The sequence below is a fragment of the Hylobates moloch genome, unplaced genomic scaffold (assembly GCF_009828535.3).
Source record: "Hylobates moloch isolate HMO894 unplaced genomic scaffold, HMol_V3 SCAFFOLD_15, whole genome shotgun sequence".
NCBI lineage: Eukaryota > Metazoa > Chordata > Mammalia > Primates > Hylobatidae > Hylobates > Hylobates moloch.
The window spans coordinates 2254764-2280438 of record NW_026652290.1 but is presented as its reverse complement, the minus strand read 5'-3'; the positions used below and the strand labels follow the sequence as shown (position 1 = coordinate 2280438).

The window sequence follows — 25675 nt, the reverse complement described above, 5'->3', positions numbered from 1 at the left end:
GCACTCCAACCTGGGCAACAGTGAGACCCCATCTCTCAAAAAACACACACGAGAAAATAAAAACAGAATCAAGTAAAATACACAAGTGTATGATACCATGAGTTTTGGAGAACAAAGCACAAGGGAAGCCCAGATAGTAAAACATTAATGAGCAAGATAAACAATTTTTGAGAAGTTTTGATTTCAGGGTAACATTCCTTTCATTAATAAGCAATATCTGGGCCGGACGCGGTGGCTCACACCTGTAATCCAAGAGGCCGAGGCAGCTGGATCACCTGAGGTGAGGAGTTAGAGACCAGCCTAACCAACATGGTAAAAGCCCGTCTCTACTAATAATTCAAAAATTAGCCGGGCATGGTTGCAGGTGGCCTGTAATCCCAGCTACTTGGGAGGCTGAGGCAGAAGAATTGCTTGAACCTGGGAGGCGGAGGTTGTAGTGAGCTGACATAATACCACTGCACCCCAGCCTGGGCTACAGAGCGAGAATCCTTCTCAAAAAAAAAAAAAAAAAAAAAAGGCCAGTCGCGGTGGCTCACATCTGTAATCCCAGCACTTTGGGAGGCTGAGCCGGGACCAGCCTGACCAACATGGAGAAACCCCCGTCTCAACTAAAAATACAAAATTAGCAGGCCGGGCGCGGTGGCTCACGCTTGTAATCCCAGCACTTTGGGAGGCCGAGGCGGGCGGATCACGAGGTCAGGAGATCGAGACCACGGTGAAACCCCGTCTCTACTAAAAATACAAAAAAATTAGCCGGGCGTGGTGGCGGGCGCCTGTAGTCCCAGCTACTTGGAGAGGCTGAGGCAGGAGAATGGCGTGAACCCAGGAGGTGGAGCTTGCAGTGAGCCGAGATTGCGCCAGTGCACTCCAGCCTGGGAGACAGAGCGAGACTCCGTCTCAAAAAAAAAAAAAAAAAAAGAAACAAAATTAGCCAGGCATGGTGGCATGCCTGTAATCCCAGCTACTCAGGAGGCTGAGGCAGAATAGCTTGAACATGGGAGGTGGAGGTTGTGGTGAGCTGAGATCGCCTCATTGCACTCCAGCCTGGAAAACAAGAGCGAAACTCCATCTCAAAAAAAAAAAAAAAGAGCAATTTCCCATGAGGTTATTTTCCATTTTTCCAAGGGATTCAACATCCTCCAGCCCAAGGCTAAAGAAAGCCCCACACCTCACCCCTTATTGGTCAGAAAGGTGACAAAAGGGGCTTTGTCACATTGGCTTTACCCATTCACTGGGAGATACCGGACAAATCGGACACCAGGCAGTTACTTTGTGAACGAGCAGGGTGAAGAGAAATTGGCTGGCAGTCTCTGCTTTATCTGTTCCCTAAGAATGTTGCAAGTACACCCTGGCTAGCTCTTGTAGTCTTTATCTCTAAGTAGGACATTCTTAATTGTTTTACCAACTACTTTTCTTTCTTTTTTTTTAAATAGAGAAAGGTCTCACCATGTCGCCCAGGATGGTCTTGTACTCCTGGGCTCAGGCAATCTTCCCGCCTTGGCCTCCCAAAGTGCTGGGAGTACAGCTTGAGCCATCATGCCCAGCCAACCAACTACTTTTCTTTCCCCTAAGAAAACCACATCCTATATTAAGCCCAGCCCTTACTGCTCTAGCATTTTGGACAGGCGAAAACTAACCTGAGGTGTGCTCTCTTCGGCAGCACATATACTAAAACTGGAACAATACAGAGAAGATTAGCATGGCCCCTGTGCAAGGATGACACGCAAATTAGTGAAGCGTTCCATATGGGGCAAAAAAAAAAACCTAACCTGAGGGGAGGAAACAGGCATGGTATATGCATTCATTAAACTAGCCAGGCTTGCAAAAGAGAAACCAACACCATAGCTGGAAGTAATGGGGGAGAATTTATCCTGCTCCCAACTGTAACAATTAATCATCTGCAGCAGTTGTAAATTTTTTGTTGTTGTTGTTGAGACTGAGTCACTCTGTCACCCAGGCTGGAAGGCTAGAGTGCAGTAGCACCATCTTGGCTCACTGCAACCTCTGCCTTCCGGGTTCAATCGATTCTCCCACCTCAGCCTTCCGAATATCTGGGATTACAGGCACCCGCCACCATGCCTGGCTAATTTATTTGTATTTTTAGTAGAGACGGGGTTTCACCATGTTGGCCAGGCTGGTCTCAAACTCCTGACTTCAACTGATCCACCTGCCTCGGCCTCCCAAAGTGCTGGGAGTACAGGCGTGAGGCACCGCGCCCGGCTGTCAATGTTATTTTAATGAGTCTTTTTACTTTACATCAACACCCTAGAACTTGTACATAAACATAAAAATTATCCTTTAAAATATACTTTATAAGCTTCATATTTTACTTAGTTCCATTGCTTGGTATATCTGGAAAATCTCTGAATATCACACAGTTCAATTACCCAAAATAATCATTTTGTTCTGAATGGCTTTTTGCCATTTCCAAAAATTAAACCTATCCTCAACAACCAAAAGTCTGCTATTATTAGAACAGTCAAAAGAAATACGCTGCAAGTTTGGAAGCAGTAATTCCAAAGCTATTCCAAGAAAAAACAGCACCAAAAAAAGGGATCTATGTGATTTTAGAACAACAGCTCTGAAGGCAACTAAGCTTATTTTAATTCTAAGTTTTGGTCTGTTTGCCTAAAATTAGTCTTATTACTTTAGGCAATGCCCCCTTCCTCCCAACAACAGAAAAACCTGTAAAATATATTCCTTCATCTATGTAACTGCAGATAATATTAAAAAACCAGGTCAGGCGCAGTGGCTCACACCTGTAATCCTAACATTTTCAGAGGCTGAGGCAGGTGAATCACCTGAGGTCAGGAGTTCGAGACCAGCCTAGGCAACATGGAGAAACCCCATCTCTACTAAAAATACAAAAATTAGCTGGGTGTGGTGGTGGGCACCTGTAGTCCCAGCTACTCGGGAAGCTGAGACAGGAGAATTGCTTGAACCCAGGAGGCGGTAGTTGCAGTAAGCTGAGATTGTGCCACCGCACTCCAACCTGGGCAACTCAGCAAGACTCCGTCTCAAAAAATAAAATAATAAAATAAAACATAAAATACAAAATAAAATAAAAAATTAGGCCAGGCGTGGTGGCTCATGCCTGTAATCCCAGCACTTTCGGAGGCCGAGGTGGGTGGATCACCTGAGGTCAGGGGTTCAAAACCAGCCTGGCCAACATGGTAAAACCTCATCTCTACTAAAAATACAAAATTAGCCAGGCATGGTGGTGCATGCCAGTCATCCCAGCTACTCGGGAGGCTCAGGCAGGAGAATCACTTGAATCTGGAAGGTGGAGGTTGCAGTGAGCCGAGGTCGCACCACTGCCCTCCAGCCTGGGCAACAAGAGAGAAGCTCGTCTCAAAAAAAAAAATTAAATTATCTGTGTTCTTTAGTTGGTACTAAAGTATCCAGTACTCAAGCACTAAAAGAACTAGTTTATTGGCTGGGTACGGTGGCTCACGTCTGTAATCTCAGCACTCTGGGAGGCCGAGGCAGGTGGATTACCTGAGGTCAGGAGTTCGAGACCATTCTGGCCAACCTGGCGAAACCCCGTCTCTACTAAAAATACAAAAATCAGCTGGCTGTGGTGGCGAACGCCTATAATCCCAGCTACTCCAGAGGCTGAGGCAGGAGAATTGCTTGAACCTGGGAGGCAGAGGTTGCAGTGAGCCAACATTGCGCCACTACACTCCAGCCTGGGCAACACAGCAAGCCTCCATCTCAAAAAAAACAACAAAAAGAACTAGTTTATTGTGACAAACCTAATAACCTTCTTTATGGGCTGCACACCCACACAAAACAACACATCCAACCTCTGTCTTTTTTCAAAATTTTTCCTTTCTTCTTCCATCCCTATCAGCTTAAGAGACAGAGAAAATGCCAGGTGATGATATTTTTGCTTTGATGCTCTTAAACTGAACCACTAGGAAGAGACTTGTGGCTTTTATCTCAACACCAAATACACATAAAGAAACTTCACCATCTTCAGGACAGGGTTCTGGTTTTCAGAAGTACCCATTTATACCTATGTGCCTTTTTCAACAGGGAAGGTGCCTTTCCATGTTGACGTATGTAAAATTGTCGTTGTTATTGTACAAGACTCTCTCTTCGCTGCAACTCTATGAAGTGCTTCCTACTTCTTCCTTTGGCCAAGATTTCTTTTTTCTTTTAAATAAAAGCTGGGCACAGTGCCTCATGCATGTGATCCAAGCACCTTGGGAGGCCGGGGCAAGCGGATCACCTGAGCTCAGGAGTTCAAGACCAGCCTGGGCAACATGGCAAAACCCTGTCTCTACTAAAAATACAAAATTAGCCATGCGTGGTGGCATGTGCCTGTAGCCCCAGCTACTTGGGAGGGTAAGACGGTGGGTGCTGAGACAGGAGAATCACTTGAGCCTGGGAGGTGGAGGCTGCAGTGAGCTGAGATCGTGCCACTGCACTACAGCCTGTGTGACAGAGCAATGCCTTGTCTAAAAAAAAAAAAAAAAAAAAAAAAATAGAGACAGGGTCTTAATATATTGCCTAGGCTGGTCTCGAACTCCTGGCCTCAAGCGATCCTCTCACCTTGGCCTCCCAAAGTACTAGGGTTACAGGCATGAGCCACCACACCTGACCATGGTCAAATTTTCTAATACTCAAGATACAAGTGAGAAAAACTGTAAGTGTTTCCCAATTTGCTATTAACTAACTCATTTTTTCATGCTTCTTTTGTCCCTTCCCTGGAAGACACTTGCACACTGATGATCCTTCGTTTGTCAAGTTCAGTCTTTACTGCCCCCAGCATCACTCTAGATTGCACGTATTAAATACTTATACTGAGTACTCCTGGTTACCATGTGATATCAAAGCCAAGAATTTTATAAAATTCAACTTCTTATCACAAAGGACACTAACAATATGCTGTTTCTATGCTTGACTAGTTCGAGATAACCATGAACGGCCTGGCACAGTGGCTCATGCCTGTAATGCCAGCACTTTGGGAGGCCGAGGCGGGCAGATCACTTGAGGTTGGGAGTTCGAGACTAGCCTGACCAACATGGAGAAACCCTGTCAGTACTAAAAATACAAAATTAGCCGGGCATGGTGGTGCATGCCTATAATCCCAGCTACTCAGGAGGCTGAGGCAGGAGAATCGCTTGAACCCGGGAGGCGGCGGTTGTGGTGGGGTTTGCAGTGAACCGAGATCGTGCCATTGCACTTCAGCCTGGGCAACAAGAACAAAACTCCATCTCAAAAACCAAAAAAAAAGGGGGGGGGGGCGGGGAGAAAAACCGTCTTTCACAAAACTGGTCCCTGGTGCCAAAAAGGTTGGAGACTGCTGGACTATCTAACAAAGTGAGAAGGTTATAACCTCTTAGCTCCTCCCGACTCATAGATGATCCCTAAATACATGTAACGAAACAAAGATGCCACGAGCACAGCTGCTCCTGTGCCAGAGGAGAACTGCTCTGATTATGCACCAACTCAGTTCAGTCTTTTCCTGGAGAAGTCCAACTCACATTCCAGGTTACAATGCAGAACAACGAATTAGTGTTAACAATTTGACTTTTTTTTTTTTTTTTTTTGAGATAAGATCTGCCTCTGTTGCCCAGGCTAGAGTGCAGTGGTGCAATCACAGCTCACTGTAGCCTCGACTGCCCAGGCTCAAGCGATCCTCCCAACTCAACCTCCCGAGTAGCTGGGACTACAGGTGCACACCACCATGCCTGGCTAATTTTCGAATTTTATTCGTAGAGATGGAGTCTCACTATGTTGCCCAGGCTGTTCTCAAGCCATCTTGGACTCAAGTGATCCTCCTGCCTTGGTGTCTCAAAGTCCTGGGATTACAGGTGTGAGTCATTGTACCTGACCAACAAGATTTCTTAAAGATAACTCTTTACATGACAAATTCTTTCGTTATCACAAATTCAATTAGGGTAGTAAAGAGACTTCACCAATCAATACTGCTTTTAGAATTAGACCCCAATGGCCGGGCGCGGTGGCTCACGCCTATAATCCCAGCACTTTGGGAGGCCCAGGCGGGCGGATCATGAGGTCAGGAGATCGAGACCATTCTGGCTAACACAGAGAAACCCCGTCTCTACTAAAAATACAAAAAATTAGCTGGGCGTGGTGGTGGGCGCCTGTAAGTCCCAGCTACTCGGGAGGCTGAGGCAGGAGAATGGCGTGAACTCAGGAGGCGGAGCTTGCAGTGAGCCGAGATTGTGCCACTGCACTCCAGCCTGGGCGACAGAGCGAGACTCCGTCTAAAAAAAAAAAAAAAGATTTAGACCCCAATATTTCTTGGAGGATTAGTGACAAAGCTGGCCAACCCATGGCTACAAAGGCCATGGTCTGTTACTCCGCACCCTTTCATCAACTAGTAGAGAGCTCAGTAGTCTAAGGTGGCCAAACCATGGACCTAGGGTCACATGTGGCCCTTTCCTATGCCCTAAGGAACTCAAGAATGCAGAAAAAATAGCGATGACAAAGTAACCTTACTATTCACTACCAACAAAAACCAGGATAAGCACAGATGGCCAGGGAACAGCTATGTGGTGTGTCAAGTTGTGCCAAAGCTCCCTTCCTATGGGCACTGTATGCCTAGGCAAGCCCGTCAGGTCTTCCCCTTAAGATGGATAGTCAGGCCAGGTGCGGTGGCTCACGCCTGTAATCCCAGCACTTTGGGAGGCCAAGGCGGGCGGATCACGAGGTCAGGAGATCGAGCCCATCCTGGCTAACACGGTGAAACCCTGTCTCTACTAAAAATACAAAAAATTAGCCAAGCATGGTGGCGGGCGCCTGTAGTCCCAGCTACTTGGGAGGCTGAGGCAGGAGAATGGTGTGAACCCGGGAGGCAGAGCTTGCAGTGAGCCGAGATTGTGCCACTGCACTCCAGCCTGGGCGACAGAGCGAGACTCCGTCTAAAAATAAAAGATGGAGAGTCAAACAAAACCACCAGGCAAAAAAGACTCCAGTCACCAGGAGGCAAACAATATAAAACCAAAACTGCTGGAGAAAATGTGAATTAGTATATCCTCAATGAAGGCAACGCAGCCCCTTCCCTCAATACCACAGGGCATGGACCCTCACAACCAGAAATTTCTTAGGATCTTCCTACAGATACACCTAAAACACCGACAATATGATGTACGTACGATGAGGCTCACAGCAGCCTCTATCTTGTCAGCATAAGACTAGAAACAAACTGACACACGAGAGACTGAATAAACCGATGCATCCACACAAGATGTCATGAAGCAGCAGGAAGACAAGACAACAGGAACACAGCTTCCTTCCGAGGTACCTGAATCTCATCATAGTGAAAGAGCCATCACGGTGAAACCCAAATTGAGGGACATTTGACAAAGTAATCAGTAAAATGTCAGTCTTCAAATGTGTCAAAGTTTTGAAAGTCAAGGCCGGGTGTGGTGGCTCATGTCTGTAATCCCAGCTCTTTGGGAGGCTGAGGCGGATGGATCACTTCTGAGTCCAGGAGTTCAAGACCAGCCTGGGCAACATGGCGAAACCTCATCTGTACTAAAAATACAAAAAATTAGCCCAGGATGGTGGCACACGCCTATGGTCCCAGCTACTAAGGAGACTGAAGTGGGAGGACTGCTTGAGTTCAGGAGCTTAAGGCTGCAGTGAACCATGATTGTGTCACTGCATTCCTGCATGAGTGACAAAGCAAGACTGTCTCTCAAATAAAAAAAAAAAAGAAAGTCAAACAAAGGCTGTGAGGAACTGCTCCAAACTAAAGAAGACTGAATAGGGCCGGGCACAGTGGCTCACGCCTACAATCCCAGCACTTCGGGAGGCTGAGGTAGGCGGATCACTTGAGGCCAGGAGTTCGAGACCAGCCTGGCCAACATGGTAAAACTCCATCGCTACTAAAAATACAAAAAAATTACCCGGGCATGGTGGCAGGCGCCTGTAATCCGATACTCGGGAGGCTGAGGTAGAATCACTTGAACCCAGGAGGTGGAGGCTGCAGTGAGCCAAGATCACACCACTGCACTCCAGCCTAGGCAACAGAGTGAGACTCCGTCTCAAAAAACAAAACAAACAAAAATGAAACATATAAAGCATCCGGCACACTGGTGGCACTCAGTGCCATTCTTATTACTAATATGGTCTGCGGAATGTAAACTGATCAGGCCATGAAGGTCTGGATTTTTCAGAGACACAGATGGTGTAATGGCCCACTCCCTGTCAGGCAGTGAGAAAGGAGATAGTCCCGCATAGAAGCATGGACGTTCCCACTCAAGCAGGCCAGGATTCCCCAGGCATCAGCCCCTGCCCTGAGGGAAGCAAGGGCGATGCTCTCTGAAATAGAGATAGGCTAGAAACAGGCCACAGTGCAAGATAAAATGCAGTGCAAAAACCTGTCTTATGGGTATGAACCAGGAGCAGTTTATGCACTACACGTAACAACTAGAAGCTTTACAGCAGAGCTGAGCTGACAGACACTGGCCTAGGGTCAGTGCAAACCATGGGAAAACCCTTTGTCCTTCAGGAGTTTAAAGCTTGGGGAGTGGTGGCTCATGCCTATAACCCCGAAACTTTGGGAGGCTGAGGTGGACGGATCATTTGAGGTCGGGAGTTCAAGAACAGCCTGGCCAACATAGAGAAATCCTGTCTCTACTAAAAATGCAAAAATTAACTGGGCATGGTGGTGGGCACCTGTAATCCCATGTACTAGGGAGGCTGAGGCAGGAGAATCACTTGAACCCAGGAGGTAGAGGCTGCAGTGAGCCAAGACTGTGCCACTGCACTCCAGCCGGGGCAACAGAGTGAGACTCTGTCTCAAAAAAAGCCTGGGGAGAAGTAAACAGGTAACAGTACAGTGTGACAAATGGTAGGAATTCCAGAAGACAGTAATTGTATTTGGGGAAACATTTAGTTTAACATGCAAATGGATGTATAACTTTTTTTTTTCTTTGGTGAGAGGGAGTCTCACTCTGTCGCCCAGGCTAGAGTGCAGCGGCGCGATCTCAGCTCACCTCTGCCTCCCGGGTTCAAGCACTTCTCCTGCCTTAGCCTCTCAAACAGCTGGACTACAGGTGCATGCCACCATGCCTGGCTAATTTTTGTTTGTTTTTTGTTTTTTTTTTGAGATGGAGTCTCGCTCTGTCGCCCAGGCTGGAGTGCAGTGGCGCGATCTCAGCTCACTGCAAGCTCTGCCTCCTGGGTTCACACCATTCTCCTGGCTCAGCCTCCGAAGTAGCTGGGACTACAGGTGCCCGCCACCATGCCCGGCTAATTTTTTTGTATTTTTTAGTGGAGATGGGGTTTCACCATGTTAGCCAGGATGGTCTCGATCTCCTGACCTCGTGATCTGCCTGCCTCGGCCTCCCAAAGTGCTGGGATTACAGGCGTGAGCCACCGTGCCCGGCCAGCAATTTCTGTATTTTTAACAGAAATGGGGTTTCTACATATTGGTCAGGCTGGTCTCGAACTCCTGACCTTGTGATCTGCCCACTTCGGCCTCCCAAAGTGCTGGCATTACAGGCGTGAGCCACACGCCTGGCCTGAATATATAACTTTTAAAAACACTAAGTTGTTGTTCACATGAAAAGATAATCAATTATATTGTTAAGGTTTTTACAGAAAAGAGATAAAGTAGTCCATCCTCTTACCTGGGTATTGTCTGTATAATGAAAATATCTTGGCCACGAACAGATTCTTTTATTTCAACTCTTGTTTCTGAAAAATAAAAATGTTCTAAAGTTTTGAGAAAAGCTCCTATGTTAAAAAGGAGAAAAAAGAAAAACAAAAGCACTTCATGCCGGGCGTGGTGGCACATGCCTGTAATCCTAGCACTTTAGAAGGGCCGAGGAAAGCAGATCACTTGAGCACCAGAGTTCAAGAACAGCCTAGGCAACATGACAAAATCCTGTCTCTACAAAAAATACAAGAATTAGCCAGGCGCGGTGGCTCAGGCCTGTAATCCCAGCACTTTGGGAGGCCGAGGCGGGCAGATCATGAGGTCAGGAGATCGAGATCATCCTGGGTAACACGGTGAAACCCCGTCTCTACTAAAAACACAAAAAATTAGCCGGGCGTGGTGGTGGGCGCCTGTAGTCCCAGCTACTCGGGAGACTGAAGCAGGAGAATGGCGTGAACTCGGGAGGCGGAGCTTGCAGTGAGCCGTGATCGCACCACTGCACTCCAGTCTAGGCGACACAGAGAGATTCTATCTCAAAAAAATAATTAGCTGGACATGGTGACACGTGCCTGTAGTCCCATTGGGAGGATCACCTGAGCCAGAGAAGGTGGTGGCTGCAGTGTGAGCTGAAACTGTGCCACTGCACTTCAGCCTGGGCAACAGAGACCTTGTCTGGAAAAAAAAAAAGAGCAGAAAAGCAAAGCACTCATGATGCAACAGCTAGAAACATTTGGAGGGAGTAAAGATTAATCTAAACGAACACTTCATCTGGGGCAAAAGAATAAGTCTTGGAGCAGTATGAAGAAGAGGAAGTGAGAACGACCCCTCGAGTGACCGCAGTCCGTGCACCGCCACTGCATCCCGCTCCCAGTGCCTACATCCGGCTGCCTTCGCTGCCACCATGCCCCAAGAGAAAGGCTGAAGGGGATGCTAAGGGAGATGAGGCCAAGGTGAAGGACGAACCACAGAGAAGATCCGTGAGGCTGTCTGCTAAACCTGCTCCTCCCTCCAAAGCCAGAGCCCAGGCCTAAAAAGGCCACTGCAAAGAAGGGAGAGAAGGTACCCAAGGGAAAAAGGAAAAGGCTGACGCTGGCGAGGAGGGGAATGACTCTACGGAAAGTGGAGATGCCTGAACACACCAGGCACCTGCTGGAGATGCCGAGGGAAGCGTGTGCATTTTGGATAACTGTGTACTTCTGGTGACTGTACAGTTTGAAATACCGTTTTGTATCAAGTTTTATAAAAACGCAGAATTTTTTTTTTCTAAGCTATGTTGTTAGCACACAGAACACTTCATTGTTGCTCTGGGGGAAGGAGCGTATGTCATGAAGAGAATGTCTCCGAAGCTGGATTGATGTGGAGAAAGCATCTTTCCCTTCTAGTTTTGAGAGACTTCCCCTCAGCTCCCAGGAAGAGGGGTTCCCTGACTTTGACAAACATGGCCACTTCAGCACACAAAAGCCTTGTGGTCTGAAAAGACAAATTCGTTTCTATGTCCTCTTCTCCCTTTCCACCTTTCAGCATAGACTTAAATCCCTTAAAGCCAGACATCTGTTGGCACCTGACCTCCCATAATTGATTACCAGTGTGGCAGGCAATCTGGACCTTCCAGTGATGCCACTGAGATGGCGCCCCTCAAAAGAGCAGTAGTTCTGTTTCTAGACTGTGGATCTTCAGATAAATTCTGCCATTTTCATTTCACTTCTGAAAGTCAGGGTCAGCTTGTGAAAAGTTGTTAAACATGCTAAATGTTCACTGGGTTTTACAGTGGCTTTCTGATTTTTGGTAGTGCATTGAAAAAGGGAGTTTGAAAGTTATTGAGCCAGGCGCAGTGGCTCACGCCTATAATCCAAGCACTTAGGGAGGCTGAGGTGGATGGATCACCTGAGGTTCAGGAGTTCAAGACCAACCTGACCAACATGGCGAAACCCTGTCTCTACTAAAAATACAAAAATTAGCCAGGCGTGGTTGCACATGCCTGTAATCCCAGCTGTTTGAGAGGCTGAGGCATGAGAATTGCTCGAACCTGGGAGGCGGAGGCTGCAGTAAGCTGAGATCGCGCCACTGCACTGCAGCCCGGGCGACATCCTTATTATTTTTTCAACAAATGCTGAAGCCTCCTCCATGTCAGGAACTGTACTGGGAACCCCAAAATGCGGACTTGGACGAAGGGACAAAGACTGACCCAGGAAAGATGATACAACACCAAGGCCAGCAAACCCTCCAGGCCCAATATGCCAGAGACGCTAGCCATGACGAAGGAGAAAGAACAACGGGGCTGGAAACAAGGGCCTCACTGCAATCCAGAAGGAGCAGCGCAGAAGGGGGTTTGGGAACACAGGAAGATGTGGGATCTGAGCGTGCCACGCAGAGGGGCAGGCAGTTAGTCCACTCAGAAAGCAGACAGAGTGGGCCAGGTGCGGTGGCTCACACCTGTAATCCCAGCACTTCGAGAAGCCAAGACCGGTGGATCACCTGAGGTCAGGAGTTCAAGACCAGCCTGACCCCGTCTCTGCTAAAAATACAAAATTAGCTGGGTTTGGTGGCGTACGCCTGTAATCCCAGCTACTTGGGAGGCTGATGCAGGAGAATTGCTTGAACCTGGGAGGTGGAGGTTGCAGTGAGCCAAGATCATGCCACTGCACTGTAGCCTGGGTGACAGAGCAAGACTCCATCAAAAAAGAAAAAGAAAGCAGACAGAGTGAGGGGAAAGAGAGGGACAGGAGGTCAGGGAGCCAAGGGGCCAGGACTTGCAGGACTCTGGATTTCATTTTTTACTCGCTAAAGAGTCTGGAATTTATTCTAGCAGTGACAGGAAAGCCACTGGAAGATTTGGGGTTGGGAAAGGTTTCATCTACTTGTTTTAAAAAGACTGCTGGCTACTGTGTGAAGAAAATTGTGGCAGGGCAGGAGTGGCCACGGAGAGGCCATGGCAGCTGTTTTGGAAGGTGTCTAGCAAGCAGCAAATGGCAGGCTGGACTGAAGTGGGAGCAGCAGAGGTTGTGAGAAGGGGTCAGATTTAAGATGTATTCCAAAGTCGGAGCACACAAGATGTGGTAATGGATGGATCAAAGATGAGGCAGGTAAAGGGGTAGAATCTGGATTCCCAAAGGACCCCATGTGATTGCTAAAAAGACTGGACCCCGGCCTAGAGGGTAGGAGTAAGGAAGCAGTAGCAAGAAAAAATATTGACATTTTAGAAATAACGTGGTGGAAGCCGAGCATGGTGGCTCACACCTGTAATCCCAGCACTTTGGGAAGCTGAGGTGGGAAGACAGCTTGAGCTCAGAAGTTCAAGACCAGGCTGGCCAACACAGTGAGACCCCATCTTAATAAAAATAAATAAATAAAGGCTGGGCACAGTGGTCACGCCTGTAATCCCAGCACTTTGAGATGCCGAGGTGGGCAGATCACCTGAGGTGAGGAGTTCAAGACTAGCCTGGCCAACGTGGTGAAACCCCATCTCTACTAAAAATACAAAAATTAGCCGGGGGTGGTGGTGGGCATCTGTAATCCCACCTACGCAGGAGGCTGAGGCAGGAGAATTGCTTGAACCCGGGAGGCAGAGGTTGCAGTGAGCCAAGATCGTGCCACTGCACTCCAGCCTGGGCAACAGAGTGAGGCTCTGTCTCAAAAAAACTAAATAAATAAAAAAAATTAAAAAAAAAATTTTAACTTACCTCCATTGGTCTCTTGATATACAACAGACTTCCCCAGTTCAGCACCAAGGCGCCTATAGACCAAAAAGAACAAAAAAGGGAAATTAAGATTTCTCTTTTTAAAAAAATTCCAGTTCATATGCATATGTCTAATAAAAAGACTCAAATAATTAAGCTGGCACTCTTTCCAAAAAATAATTTAGAAAATCTAATTCATTAAACTAAAATTCTGCTGTCACTCCATAAGCAGCTCACCACGTTGTAACATACTGCTTTACCAGACAGAGCTCACAACCCATGGTTAATGTCTGGTGCATTGTTCTTTGAATAGTAATTTTCTTGGAAAATCACTTCCAAATACTTGGTTACTAGCAATGATTTCAATAACACACGCCAGAGATAAATGCCTGAATTATCAAAAGCATAGAGAAAGAAAGAGGCTTCAGCATCACTGACCAAATGTGGTGTGGATCTCGTCTGGATCCTAATTAGAATAAGCCAAGTGTAAAAAGCCATTTTTGGCCGGGCACGGTGGCTCACGCCTGTAATCCCAGCACTTTGGGAGGCCGAGGCCAGCGGATCACCTGAGGTCAGGAGTTTGAGACCAGCCTGACCAACATGGAGAAACCCCATCTCTACTAAAAATACAAAATCAGCCAGGCGTGGTGGCACGTGCCTGTAATCTCAGCTACTAGGGAGGCTGAGGCAGGAGAATTGCTTGAACCTGGGAGCCAGAGGTTGTGGTGAGCCGAGATCACGCCATTGCATTCCAGCCTGGGTAACAAGAGCGAAACTCTGTCTCAAAAAAAAAAAAAAAAGCCATTTTAAAAAATAATCAGAGAAATATGGACAAAGACTAGATATTACATAATATTAAGGAATTCATAGTAGTGTGAGGTTTTAAGTCCTGATTAGTAAGCAATATCCTTTTTACAAGTGAAATGATATGATGTAAGGGAATCTATTTAAAAATACTCCAGGCCGGGCGCGGTGGCTCACGTCTGTATTCCCAGCACTTTGGGAGGCTGAGGCGGGCGGATCACCTGAGGTCAGGAGTTCGAGACCAGCCTGACTAATACAATAAACCCCGTCTCTACTAAAAATACAAAAATTAGCCGGGTGTGGCGGCAGGCGCCTATAATCCCAGCTACTCAGGAGGCTGAGACAGGAGAATTGCCAGAAGCCAGGAGGCAGAGGTTGCAGTGAGCCGAGATCGCACCATCGCACTCCAGCCTGGACAACAGGAGTGAAACTCCATCTCAAAAAAATAATAATAATAAAAATAAAATTAAAATCTCCAGCCAGGCCAGGTACAGTGGTTCACGCTTGTAATCCCAGCATTTTGGAAGGCCAAGGTGGGCGGAACACTTGAGGCCAGGAGTTCGAGACCCGCCTGGGCAACATGGAAAAATCCTGTCTCTACTAAAAACACAAAAATTAGCTGGGTGTGGTGGTGGGCGCCTGTAATCCCGCTACTTGGGAGCTGAGGCAGGAGAATTGCTTGAACCTGGGGGGCGGGGGCTGCAGTGAGCCAAGATTGTGCCACTGCACTCCAGCCTGGGTGACTTTATCTCAAAAAAAAAAAAAAAAAACAAAAAACAAAAACAAACTCCAGCCAGGTATACACATACAATGGAATATTATTTGGCCTTAAAAAAAGAATAAATTCTGCGGCCGGGTGCAGTGGCTCACGCCTGTAATCCCAGCACTTTGGGAGGCCGAGGTGGGCGGATCACGAGGTCAGGAGATCGAGACCATCCTGGCTAACATGGTGAAACCCCGTCTCTACTAAAAATACAAAAAATCAGCCAGGCGTGGTGGCGGGTGCTTGTAGTCCCAGCTACTCGGGAGGCTGAGGCAGAATGGCGTGAACCCAGGGGGCGGAGCTTGCAGTGAGCAGAGATCGTGCCACTGCACTCCAGCCTGGGCGACAGAGCAAGACTCCATCTCAAAAAAAAAAAAAAAAAAAAAGAAGAAATTCTGGTATGTGCTATGACACGACAGAGCCTTGGAAAAGGTATGCTGAGGAAAATAAGCCAGACACAGACAAACACTATGATTCTATTTGTATGAAGTCCCAAGAATAGGCATTTCATAGAGACAAAGTAGAATGGAGGCTACCATGGAATGAGGGAGGGGAGAATGGGGAGTTAGTATTTAATGGGTACAGAGTTTCTGTTTGGGATGATGAAAAGTTCTGGAAATGAATAGTGGTGATGGCTGTGCAACACTGTGAATGTAGTTAAAGCCACTGAAGTGTACACTTAAAAATGGTTAAAAAGGTAGGCCAGGCGCAGTGGCTCATGCCTGTAATCCCAGCACTTCGGGAGGCCAAGGTAGGTGGATCACCTGAGGTTGGGAGTTCGAAACCAGCCTGACCAACGTGGAGAAACCCCATCTCTACTAAAAATACAAAATTAGGCAGGCGTGGTGGCGCAAGCCTGTAATCCCAGCTACTTGGGAGGCTGGGGCAGGAGAATCAGTTGAACTCGGGAGGCGGAGGTTGTGGGTGAGCCAAGATGGCGCTATTGCACTCCAGCCTGGGCAACAAGAGCAAAACTCCGTCTCAAAAAAAAACAAAAAACAAAAAACAAAAAAAAAAAACAAAAAAAACAGTTAAAAAGGTAAACTTTATGTTATGTATATAACAATTTTTAAAAATACTCCAGGTGGGCTGGGTGCAGTGGCTCATGCCTATAATCCCAGATCGCCTGAGGTCAGGAGTTTGAGACCAGCCTGGCCAACATGGTGAAACCCATCTCTACTAAAAATACAAAAATTAGCTAGGTGTGGTGTCAGGCATCTGTGATCCCAGCTACTTGGGAGGCTGAGGCAGGAGAATCGCTTGAACTTGGGAGGTGGAGGTTGCAGTAAGCCGAGATGACACCACTGCACTCCAGCCTGGGCGACACAGCAAGATTGTCTCAAAATAAATCAAACAGATAAGATAAAATAAAATCTTACTGAGCGACAAGTAAAACAGATAAGGGAAGTATTTATGAATATGTATCATTTATAGTAATTCAAAATCTTTCTGGAATTTGCCAGGAAAGAATCTAAAACAAAAAAAAACCCTCACTGACTTTTAAGATGTGCCCTGCTTCCCTCTGCTCTCTCTCAAGGTCAGGTAGGGTAAATCTGAACCACTAGATACACACAGAAGCTTCGTTTAAAGTCAGTGTTTTCACTGGCCTCAAAAAGAAAGACAAATAATCAGGGGTCAGAAATAGAAACTAGGTAGTAGACTGCAAAAGGATTGATTTGTTTTTTTAACATTCTTCCAATCTCCAAAACTCCAACTATTAAAAAAAAAAAGGGCAGAGCTGAAAAAAAAATATGACTAAAGTTTTCCCTTTCTTCTACATTTTCCCCCAGAAGTTTAAAATATATCCCTGCAATTATTTGTCAACCCTAAAAAAGTAACGAAGTAACTCTATGAAAACTGTTTAAAATGTGAAAATGACTTTAAATATTAAAAGACGAGCTATTCATTTTATGTCTTAGATTTCTAACAAGTGTATGTGGAAAGGGCATATAAAGGTCCTTTATATCAGAGCTCTGGGATTCTCCAAAAGAGCCAACTAGAAAAGAGGCCATTTCACAGGGCGCGGTGGCTCACGCCCGTAATCCCAACACTCTGGGAGGCCGAGGCGGGCGGATCACCCGAGGTCAGGGGGAGTTCGAAACCATCCTGGCTAACACGGTGAAACCCAGTCTCTACTAAAAATACAAAAAATGAGCCGGGCGTGGTGGCGGGCGCCTGTAGTCCCAGCTACTTGGGAAGCTGGGGCAAGACAATGGCTTGAACCCGGGAGGCGGAGCTTGCATTGAGCCAAGATCGCACCACTGCACTCCAGCCTGGGTGACAGAGCGAGACTCCGTCTCAAAAAAAAGAAAAAGAAAAGAGGCCATTTAGTAAACAACTATTCAGAGGGCCACTATGAGCCCCTACTCTGCTAGAACCAGATACTACTTCTACATTATCCAGGTCATACAATATTCTCGGCCAAGAGACAGAATCACGCCCATTTCACAGATGAGGTTCAGCGAAATCAAGTCTCTCGCCCACTGACACAGAGCTAGTAAGCGGCAGGGCTGAGAGGGCATCTCAGAGCTGTCAGACCCCAAAGGCGACTTGAGACAGGGGCTTCGTTGGGTTAAAGACACAAATGACTGATCTTATCACAAGCTGATTTACAACGCAGGATCAGGCCTGTCATTTCTACCACCAGCTCCGGCCCCTCTGCCTCCCTGGAATTGCCTTCTTCGCACTGCCAGTCCCCACACCTTTGCTCTGCGACCGCACCTGCCCCGTCGGGTCCCCCAAGTCACAACCACGCCCGCGGGTCTCACTGCAGGGAGACTTGAGAATGGCGGCGGTCAGATTCCCAGGTCAACTCCAGCCGTGGGAAAGGGAGCCAAGCCCTGAGCCCCTCTCCCCAAGGCACGCACTCCGGGGGCTCCAGAAAGCTCGGCCCGCCCCGGGGTGTGGGAGTGCGGAGACGAAAGGCAGGCAGGCCGCGGACCCAGTCACGGGGCGGGGGGCTGAGGTCACCGAGAGTCCGCCCCAAGCCTCCCAGTTGCAAAACCGGGGAGCGGGGGGTGGTGTCCGTCACCTCCAAGCTTTGTCCGGCCGGGAAGGCCCGCGCCTCCCGCCCCAGGTGCAGGAGGTGGGTTGGGTGGAGGGGAGCGGGTCCCTCGGGGCGCGAAGGAGAGCTAGGCGCCGCTGCCCCCGGCCCGGCCCTCCCGCCGCCCCCTTACTCTGTGATGCGCTTGGCCAGCTCCGTGCAGGCGGCCGTGGAGTTGGCCGAGAAGACTCGGTAGCCGGTGCGAGCGGCGTTCATGGCCGGTGGGGGAACGGGGCGGGCGCGCGGGACGCGGAAAGCCGAGGACGCGGAGAGCGGGGGCAAGAGCAGCAGCTTCTTGGGCATCGTCCGGCCCGCGGCGCGGTTACGGCCGGCCCCGCGCGGGGCTGCACTCGGAGCGCTTCCGACTGCGAGACCCCGGTTCGGGTGGGGAAGGCGCTGAGAAACTCGGCGCAAGCGGGGAGAGCTCCGAGGTCCGCGCCCTTGCGTACCCCACACCACGGACTGCAGCGGCCGAGCCTTCGCTGCGCCCTGCGCCGCCGCCTCAGAGCCAGAGGCAAGGCCACCGCCCCCTCCGGGCATCGGAAGAGCGTCGGCTAGAGTGCCCTCAGGCCGCCATCTCGGATGAGGGCAGGGAGCCTGGCGACTGTCTAAAAGCCTGTTCTTCCAAGGGGCGTTTCAGAGGTTCGCCCCGCCCCTGCTTTGACCGCTTCCACGGGAGCTCTTCCGGTCTCACCTTCTTGGGAGGAGCAGCCTGCCTCGGTAGTGGCCCCAGGTGTTTCCAACTTTTTGGCCAGGACCCAACATGTCCGCCTCCGAGGAGGTATACGATCTAGCTCTGCATGTCTATGGTAGCACAGCGCCCGCCCCACGAGGCGCATGCGCCGGCCTGAGATTTTAATTTGAAAAGTAGAGGGCGGGGTTCTTTCCAGCTGGTTGACCGCAGTACTGAAGCGGCCAGAAGGTGGTCTTCTCCTGAGCCTGATCTTTCAGGCGTTTCCGAACAGATCCCCAACCCTGTGTCTGCGTGCAAGGCAAGGTTCCCTGAACGTGCCAAAGGCCCTCTTTCCGGTATTCGCTTTCAATCAAAAAAGCCCTCCTTCCCCTCTTTCCGTGTGCGCCCCACTCCGAGACCCACTCGCGATGCGTCTGCTCCACAATCTTTCCGGTGACCTCAACCACAGTAAGCTGCCCGGCCCGCGGGACTGTGCCACATGTAGATGCTTGCATTTTTTAAATTTTTGTTGTTGTTATTGTTATTGTTTTGATGCTTGCATATTTATTTACCTTTGCAAACATCTATTTTCCAAACCAGGATGTAACCCATTTTACGGCCAGATCGTGAGTTCCTTTTTTTTTTTATTTTTTTATTATTTATTTATTTTTTGAAATAGGGTCTCGCTCTGTCGCCCAGGCTGGAGTGCAGTGGCGCGATCACGGCTCACTGAAGCGGCGCGATCACGGCTCACTGCAGCCTCTACCTCCCAGGCTCAAGCCATCCTCCCACCTCAGTCATTCAAAATGCCGACATTACAGGCCTTAGCCATCACGCCCCGCCAAGATCGTGTATTCCTGAGTGCTCCGTGTTTCCCAGTGTCTAGGGCAGTGTATGGGCTCCAGAGGCCCGCAATCGGTACTTGTTGAAGTAGAAAGTAAAGCCCAGGGAAGCATCTGAGGTCTCTAGTTATCAGCTGCACCAGAAATTGAGGGGAGGAGAGGTGCCTCTCACATTGACAGTACCATCCTTCTGAGAATGTGGTGACATTGGGCTTGAGGGAGCAGTAGATTGTGACTCAGCATGTCATGAAGGACCACAAGCCTGAAGCTACAGGATTTGGAAGTTGAGCTGCCCTGAGCCTGTAGCAGCCTGGCCCCTATTCCAATAGCTCTCTAGAAAAAAGAAAAAAAAAAAAAGGACAGTGGGTACACACCCTAGGCCAAATTATTTAACCACTGCACACATGTCCAGCACATGGACCCTGACAAAAACCTCCTTACCTTCTTTAAAAAAAGGGGGAACAGGATGGGTGCAGTAGCTCATGCCTGTAATCCCAGCACTTTGGGAGGCCGAGGTGGATGGTAATTTGGGGTCAGGAGTTCAAGACCAGCCTGGGCAACATGGCGAAACCCAATTCTCTACTAAAAATACAAAAATTAGCCAAGTGTTGGCTGAGCGTGGTGGCTCACTCCTCTAATCCCAGCACTTTGGGAGGCTGAGGTGGGTGGATCTGGCCAACGTGGCGAAACACTGTCTCTAATGAAAATACAAAAAATTAGGCTGGGCACGGTGGCTCATGCCTGTAATCCCAGCACTTTGGGAGGCTGTGGTGGGTGGATCACGAGGTCAGGAATTCGAGACCAGCCTGGCCAACATGGTGAAACCCCGTCTCTACTAATAATACAAAAAATTAGACAGATGTGGCTGAGCGCGGTGGCTCATGCCTGTAATCCCAGCACTTTGGGAGGCCGAGGCGGGCGGATCACGAGGTCAGGAGATCGAGACCATCCTGGCTAACACGGTGAAACCCCATCTCTACTAAAAATACAAAAAATTAGCTGGGCGTGGCAGTGGGTGCCTGTAGTCCCAGCTACTCAGGAGGCTGAGGCAGGAGAATGGCGTGAACCCAGGAGGCAGAGCTTGCAGTGAGCTGAGAGTGTGCCACCGCATTCTAGCCTGGGTGACAGGGCGAGGGCGCGACTCTGTCTCAAAAAAAAAAAATTAAAAAAAAATTAGCCAGATGTGGTGGTGCACACCTGTAATCCCACCTACTCAAGAGGCTGAGGCAGGAGAATCGCTTCAGCTCAGGAGGCGGAGGTTGCAGTGAGCTGAGATCATGCCACTGCACTCCATCCTGGGCAACAGAGCAAGACTCCATCTCTCACACACACGTGCACACACACACACACACACACGAAATTAGCCAGGTGTGGTGGCAGGCAACTGTAATCCCAGTTACTTGGGAGGCTAAGGCAGGAGAATCGCTTTAACCCGGGAGGCAGAGATTGTAGTGAGCTGAGATTGTGCCACTGCACTCCAGCCTGGGCGACAGAGTGAGACCTCGTCTCAAAAAAAACAAAAAAAAACAAAAAAAAAACAGGTTGGGCACGGTGGCTCACGCCTGCAATCCCAGCACTTTGGGTGGCCGAGGTGGGCAGATCACGAGGTCAGGAGATTGAGACCATCCTGGTCAACATGCTTAAACCCCATGTCTACTAAAAATACAAAAATTAGCCGGGGTGGGTGGTGGCGCGCCTGTAGTCCCAGCTACTCGGGAGGCTGGGGCAGGAGAATCACTTGAACCCGGGAGGAGGAGGTTGCAGTGAGCCAAGATCGAGCCACTGCACTCCAGCCTGGCAACAGAGTGAGACTCTGTCTCAATAACAACAATAAAAAGTTCGTCAGCCTATAGCCCCAGCTACTTGGGAGGATGAGGCAGGAGGATCTCTTGAGCCCGGAAGTCCAAGGCTGCAGTGAGCTATGATTGAGCCACTGCACTCCAGCATGGGCAACAGAGAAAGACTCTGACTCAAAAAAATTAAAAATAAATGCTTGCTGACAAGGGGAGCGCAAAACACTTCTGAGGCAGGCGAATAGGGTCTGGAGTCAGGGTACGTAAGGCCAATTCACACTGACTTCTTAGAACGAAATAAAATGGAAATACTTCAGCTATGACAAGAAATATCCTCTCCATCTACATAGGGCTTAGAGGAAATAGCCTATTTACATAGGGCATACACTGAGTGAATGACTTTGTAACTTGACTTCATTCCCTTCATTTACATAGGGCGTGCACCGGGTAACCAGTGGAAACCTCTAGAGGGTATTGAAACCCCAGAAAATTCTGTAACGGGGCTCTTGAGCCCCTACGCTCAGCGTACTCCCACCCTGTGGGGTGTACTTTCATTTTCAATAAGTCTCTGCTTTTGTTGCTTCATTCTTTCTTTGCTTTGTTTGTGCGTTTTGTCCAATTCTTTGTTCAAGATGCCAAGAACGTGGACACCCTCCACCAGTAACACGTCCAGGGTCCCACTCCCCAGCACAAGCATGGGCTTTGCAACGATGTGGGGACGCCCAGGGTGGCCAATGGTCATTGTTATGGACTGAAAGTTTGTGTCCTCCCAAAATTAATATGTTGAAGTTCTTTTTTTTTTTTTTTTTTTTTTTTGAGACGGAGTCTCGCTCTGTCGCCCAGGCTGGAGTGCAGTGGCGCGATCTCGGCTCACTGCAAGCTCCGCCTCCCGGGTTCACGCCATTCTCCTGCCTCAGCCTCTCCGAGTAGCTGGGACTACAGGCGCCCGCCACCACGCCCGGCTAATTTTTTGTATTTTTTAGTAGGGACGGGGTTTCACCGTGGTCTCGATCTCCTGACCTCGTGATCCGCCCGCCTCGGCCTTCCAAAGTGCTGGGATTACAAGCGTGAGCCACCGCGCCCGGCCCAATATGTTGAAGTTCTAACCCCCAGTGTGATGGGACTAGGAGGTGGAGTGTTTGGAGGTGAGCTGGGGTTAGATGAGTGTGGGGACCCCGTGATGGGATTAGTGCCCCTAAAGAGGAAGAAACATCAGGGCTTCTCCTCTCTTTGACATCAGGGCTTCTCCTCTCTTTGTCATGTAAGAACATAGGGAGAAAGTGGTCGTCTGCAGCCTGGAAGAGAGCCCTCACCAGAACCTGACCATGTGGCTCCCTGATCTGGGACTTCCAGCCTCTAGGACTGTGAGAAGTAAGTGTCTGTTGTTTAAGCCACCCAGTCTATTTAGTAGCAGCCCAGGCAGACTAAAGCAGGCATGCTGAGCCTGGCTAGGGTGTCACGCATCCCGCCTGACACGCAGGCCTGCCATGGTCTGGCTTGCTTTCTCCCGTGTCCTCCTCAGAAGAGGTTGATGCTCAAAGCCCTCTGCAACGCTTGTGACCCACGTTTCCCCCGCAGTCCCCCCTCCCACGGGAGCATTGCAGGGGTCTGTGTACCTGAGGAGGGAAGTGAAGGGACAGAAACAGCTCATTGCTCAATGCCCAAAGATAGCACTTTGGGCCTCAGGAGCACCTACTCAATTTAGCCACTAAAAAATTAGAAACAACCGAAATGCCCCCAAATAACAGAATAGCTCTACAAACGACGATGCCTCCAAACAGTGGAATATTTGGCAACCATCAGAAAGTTTGCTTTTTAGGAGCTGGGTGTGGTGGCCCACACCTGTGGTCCCAGCTACTCAGAAGGCTAAGGCAGGAGGACCCCTTGAGCCCAGGAGTTCAAGGCTGCAGTGAGTTAGGATCACAAATGTGAACAGCCACTGCACCCCAGCCTGGACAGCATCATAAAACTCCATCACTTTAAAAAGAAAAACAAGGCTGGAGCCGGGCGCGGTGGCTCACGCCTGTAATCCCAGCACTTTGGGAGGCCAGGGTGGGCGGATCACGAGGTCAGGAGTTCAAGACCAGCCTGGCCAACATAGTGAAACCCTGTCTCTACTAAAAATACAAAAAAGTAGCTGGGCATGGTGGCGGGCACCTGTAATCCCAGCTACTCGGGAGGCTGAGGCAGAAGAATGGCTTGAACCCAGAGGCGGAGGTTGCAGGCAAGCCGAGATTGCGCCATTGCACTCCAGCCTGGGCGACAGAGTGAGACTCCATCTCAAAATCAATCAATCAATCAATCAATCAATCAATCAATCAAACAAGGCTGGGCATGGTGGCTCATGCCTGTAATCTCAGCATTTTGGGCAGCTGAGGCTAGTGGATTACCTGAGGTCAGGAGTTTGAGACCAGCCTGGCCAACATGGCAAAACCCATCTCTACTAAAAATACAAAAATTAGCCAGGTGTGGTAGCAGGTGCCTGTAATCCCAGTTACTCAGGAGGCTGAGGTAGGAGAATCACTTGAACCTGGGAGGTGGAGGTTGCAGTGAGCCGAGATTGCGCCACTGCACTCTAGCTTGGGCCTCTGTCTCTAAATAAATAAATAGTAAATTAAAAAAATTTTTAAAAAGAACGTTTGCTTTGTCCGGCACAATGGCTCACGCCTACAAACCCAGCACTTTGGGAGGCCAAGGCAGGTGGATCACCTGAGATCAGGAGTTCAAGGCCAGCCTGGCCAACATGGCGAAACCACATCTCTACTAAAAATACAAAAATTAACCAGATGTGGTGACGAGCACCTCGGATCCCAGCTACTCGGGAGGTTGAGACATGAGAATCACTTGAACCCGGGAGGTGGAGGTTGCAGTGAGCCAAGAACATACCATTGCACTCCAGCCTGGGTGACAAAACAAGACTGTCTCAAACGAAGAAAGAAAGAAAAAAAGATTTGCTTTTATTTTTTATTTTTTATTTTTTTTTAATTTTTTGAGACGGAGTCTCGCTCTGTCGCCCAGGTTGGAGTGCAGTGGCGCAATCTCGGCTCACTGCAAGCTCCGCCTCCCGGGTTCACGCCATTCTCCTGCCTCAGCCTCTCCGAGTAGCTGGGACTACAGGCGCCCGCCACCACGCCCGGCTAACTTTTTGTATTTTTAATAGAGACGGGGTTTCACCGTGGTCTCGATCTCCTGACCTCGTGATCCGCCCGCCTCGGCCTCCCAAAGTGCTGGGATTACAAGCGTGAGCCACCGCGCCCGGCCAAGATTTGCTTTTAAAAGAATCATTTATGATGGGGAAATGCTCATAAACAAAGTGGCAAAATAACCTGACTTAGACATTATCTGAGTCATATTTTCCTGCATGTCTGAAGAGAAAGAAGGCGCGCAGGGACGCGTTCTGAGGACCTGAGACTCCCTTAAGAGGCTTTTATTATTTTTATTTATTTATTTAAGAGACAGGGTCTCACTATGTGGCCCAGGCTGGACTCAAACTCCTGGGCTCAAATGACTCTCCCGAGCAGCTGGAATTGAGGCTTTTATTATTGAAAGCCTCAATTCCCAAAGGCAAGAACTGGAGTGTCCCTGAGTGCCCCAGCTTTGGAGAGAGGGAGTCCTCACAAATTGAAGGGACAGTTGGACGAGGAGGTGGGGACTCCAGCAAGTGCCCTGGGAACTGTCATAAAGATGAGGAAAGAATGAAGACCAGAGGCTCTCCTTGAAGCTCAGGAACTGGGGAAGGCCCTGGGGCTCTTTTATGTACCAGTCCTGGCAGAGGACTTGGAGTCAGATTTAATCTTGTTTAACAGAATTTATGGCCCAGAATGGTGGCTCATGCCTGTAATTCCAGCACTCTGGGAGGCCGAGGCGGGCTGATCGCCTGAGGTCAGGAGTTCGAGACCAGTCTGACCAACATGGTGAAAGCCTGTCTCTACTAAAAATACAAAAATTAGCTGGGTGTTGTGGCATCCGCCTGTATTCGCAGCTGCTAGTGAGACTGGGGCAGGAGAATCACCTGAACCCGGGAGGCTGAGGTTGCGGTGAGCGGAGATCGCCTCATTGCGCTCCAGCCTGAGTAACAGAGTGAGACTCTGTCTCAAAAAAAAAAAAAAGAGAGAGACAGACTCCCTGAAATAAAGCAACGTTTATTTGGGATTGGGCATGACAATGGGAATATGTGTGCCATAGTAAACTATGTGTGTATCCAACGAGGTAAGGGAGGACAAACTTTTTAGAGGAAGATTGAGGGGGATTACACAATTGTTTTGGGATAATTTTCCTTGGCTACAAGGATCAACAACAAGTGTGACCCAGTGCCAGGTCGTACAGGCAGTTGCTAGGCAGATGTCCTTGCAGAAGTATTTTTTGTGTAAGGTTTCAGAGGCCTTTCTGCAAGGTTGTAATTTTTGCTGAGTCTTCCGTGATAGTTTTTGTTATCTG

At 48.9% G+C, this 25675-nt stretch overlaps 1 protein-coding gene and 1 non-coding gene across 4 annotated transcripts in view; one reads left to right on the top strand and one right to left on the bottom strand.

Annotated features, from left to right (window-relative positions):
• Positions 1–18689, bottom strand: part of PRPSAP1 (phosphoribosyl pyrophosphate synthetase associated protein 1) — a 42013-nt gene extending 23324 nt beyond the window's left edge. Inside the window, exons 1-3 of one of the 3 annotated variants that reach the window (XM_032176729.2) lie at positions 18625–18689; positions 13324–13376; positions 9615–9681 (exon numbers count right to left, since the gene is read on the bottom strand). Coding sequence is in view for 1 of the 3 variants with exons in the window: in XM_032176728.2 (XP_032032619.1) it covers positions 9615–9681; positions 13324–13376; positions 18064–18470 (527 nt within the window). In the remaining 2 variants the exon portion in view is untranslated. Of the gene's footprint in view, positions 1–9614; positions 9682–13323; positions 13377–18063; positions 18520–18624 lie in introns of those variants that run through there. The other 2 variants (XM_032176728.2, XM_058428386.1) reach the window with 2 other exon arrangements.
• LOC116484435 (U6 spliceosomal RNA) lies at positions 1645–1751 on the top strand. Its single transcript, XR_004252593.1, has one exon. It is a non-coding gene; the product is annotated as a U6 spliceosomal RNA (small nuclear RNA).
• Positions 18690–25675: the final 6986 nt, after the last annotated feature.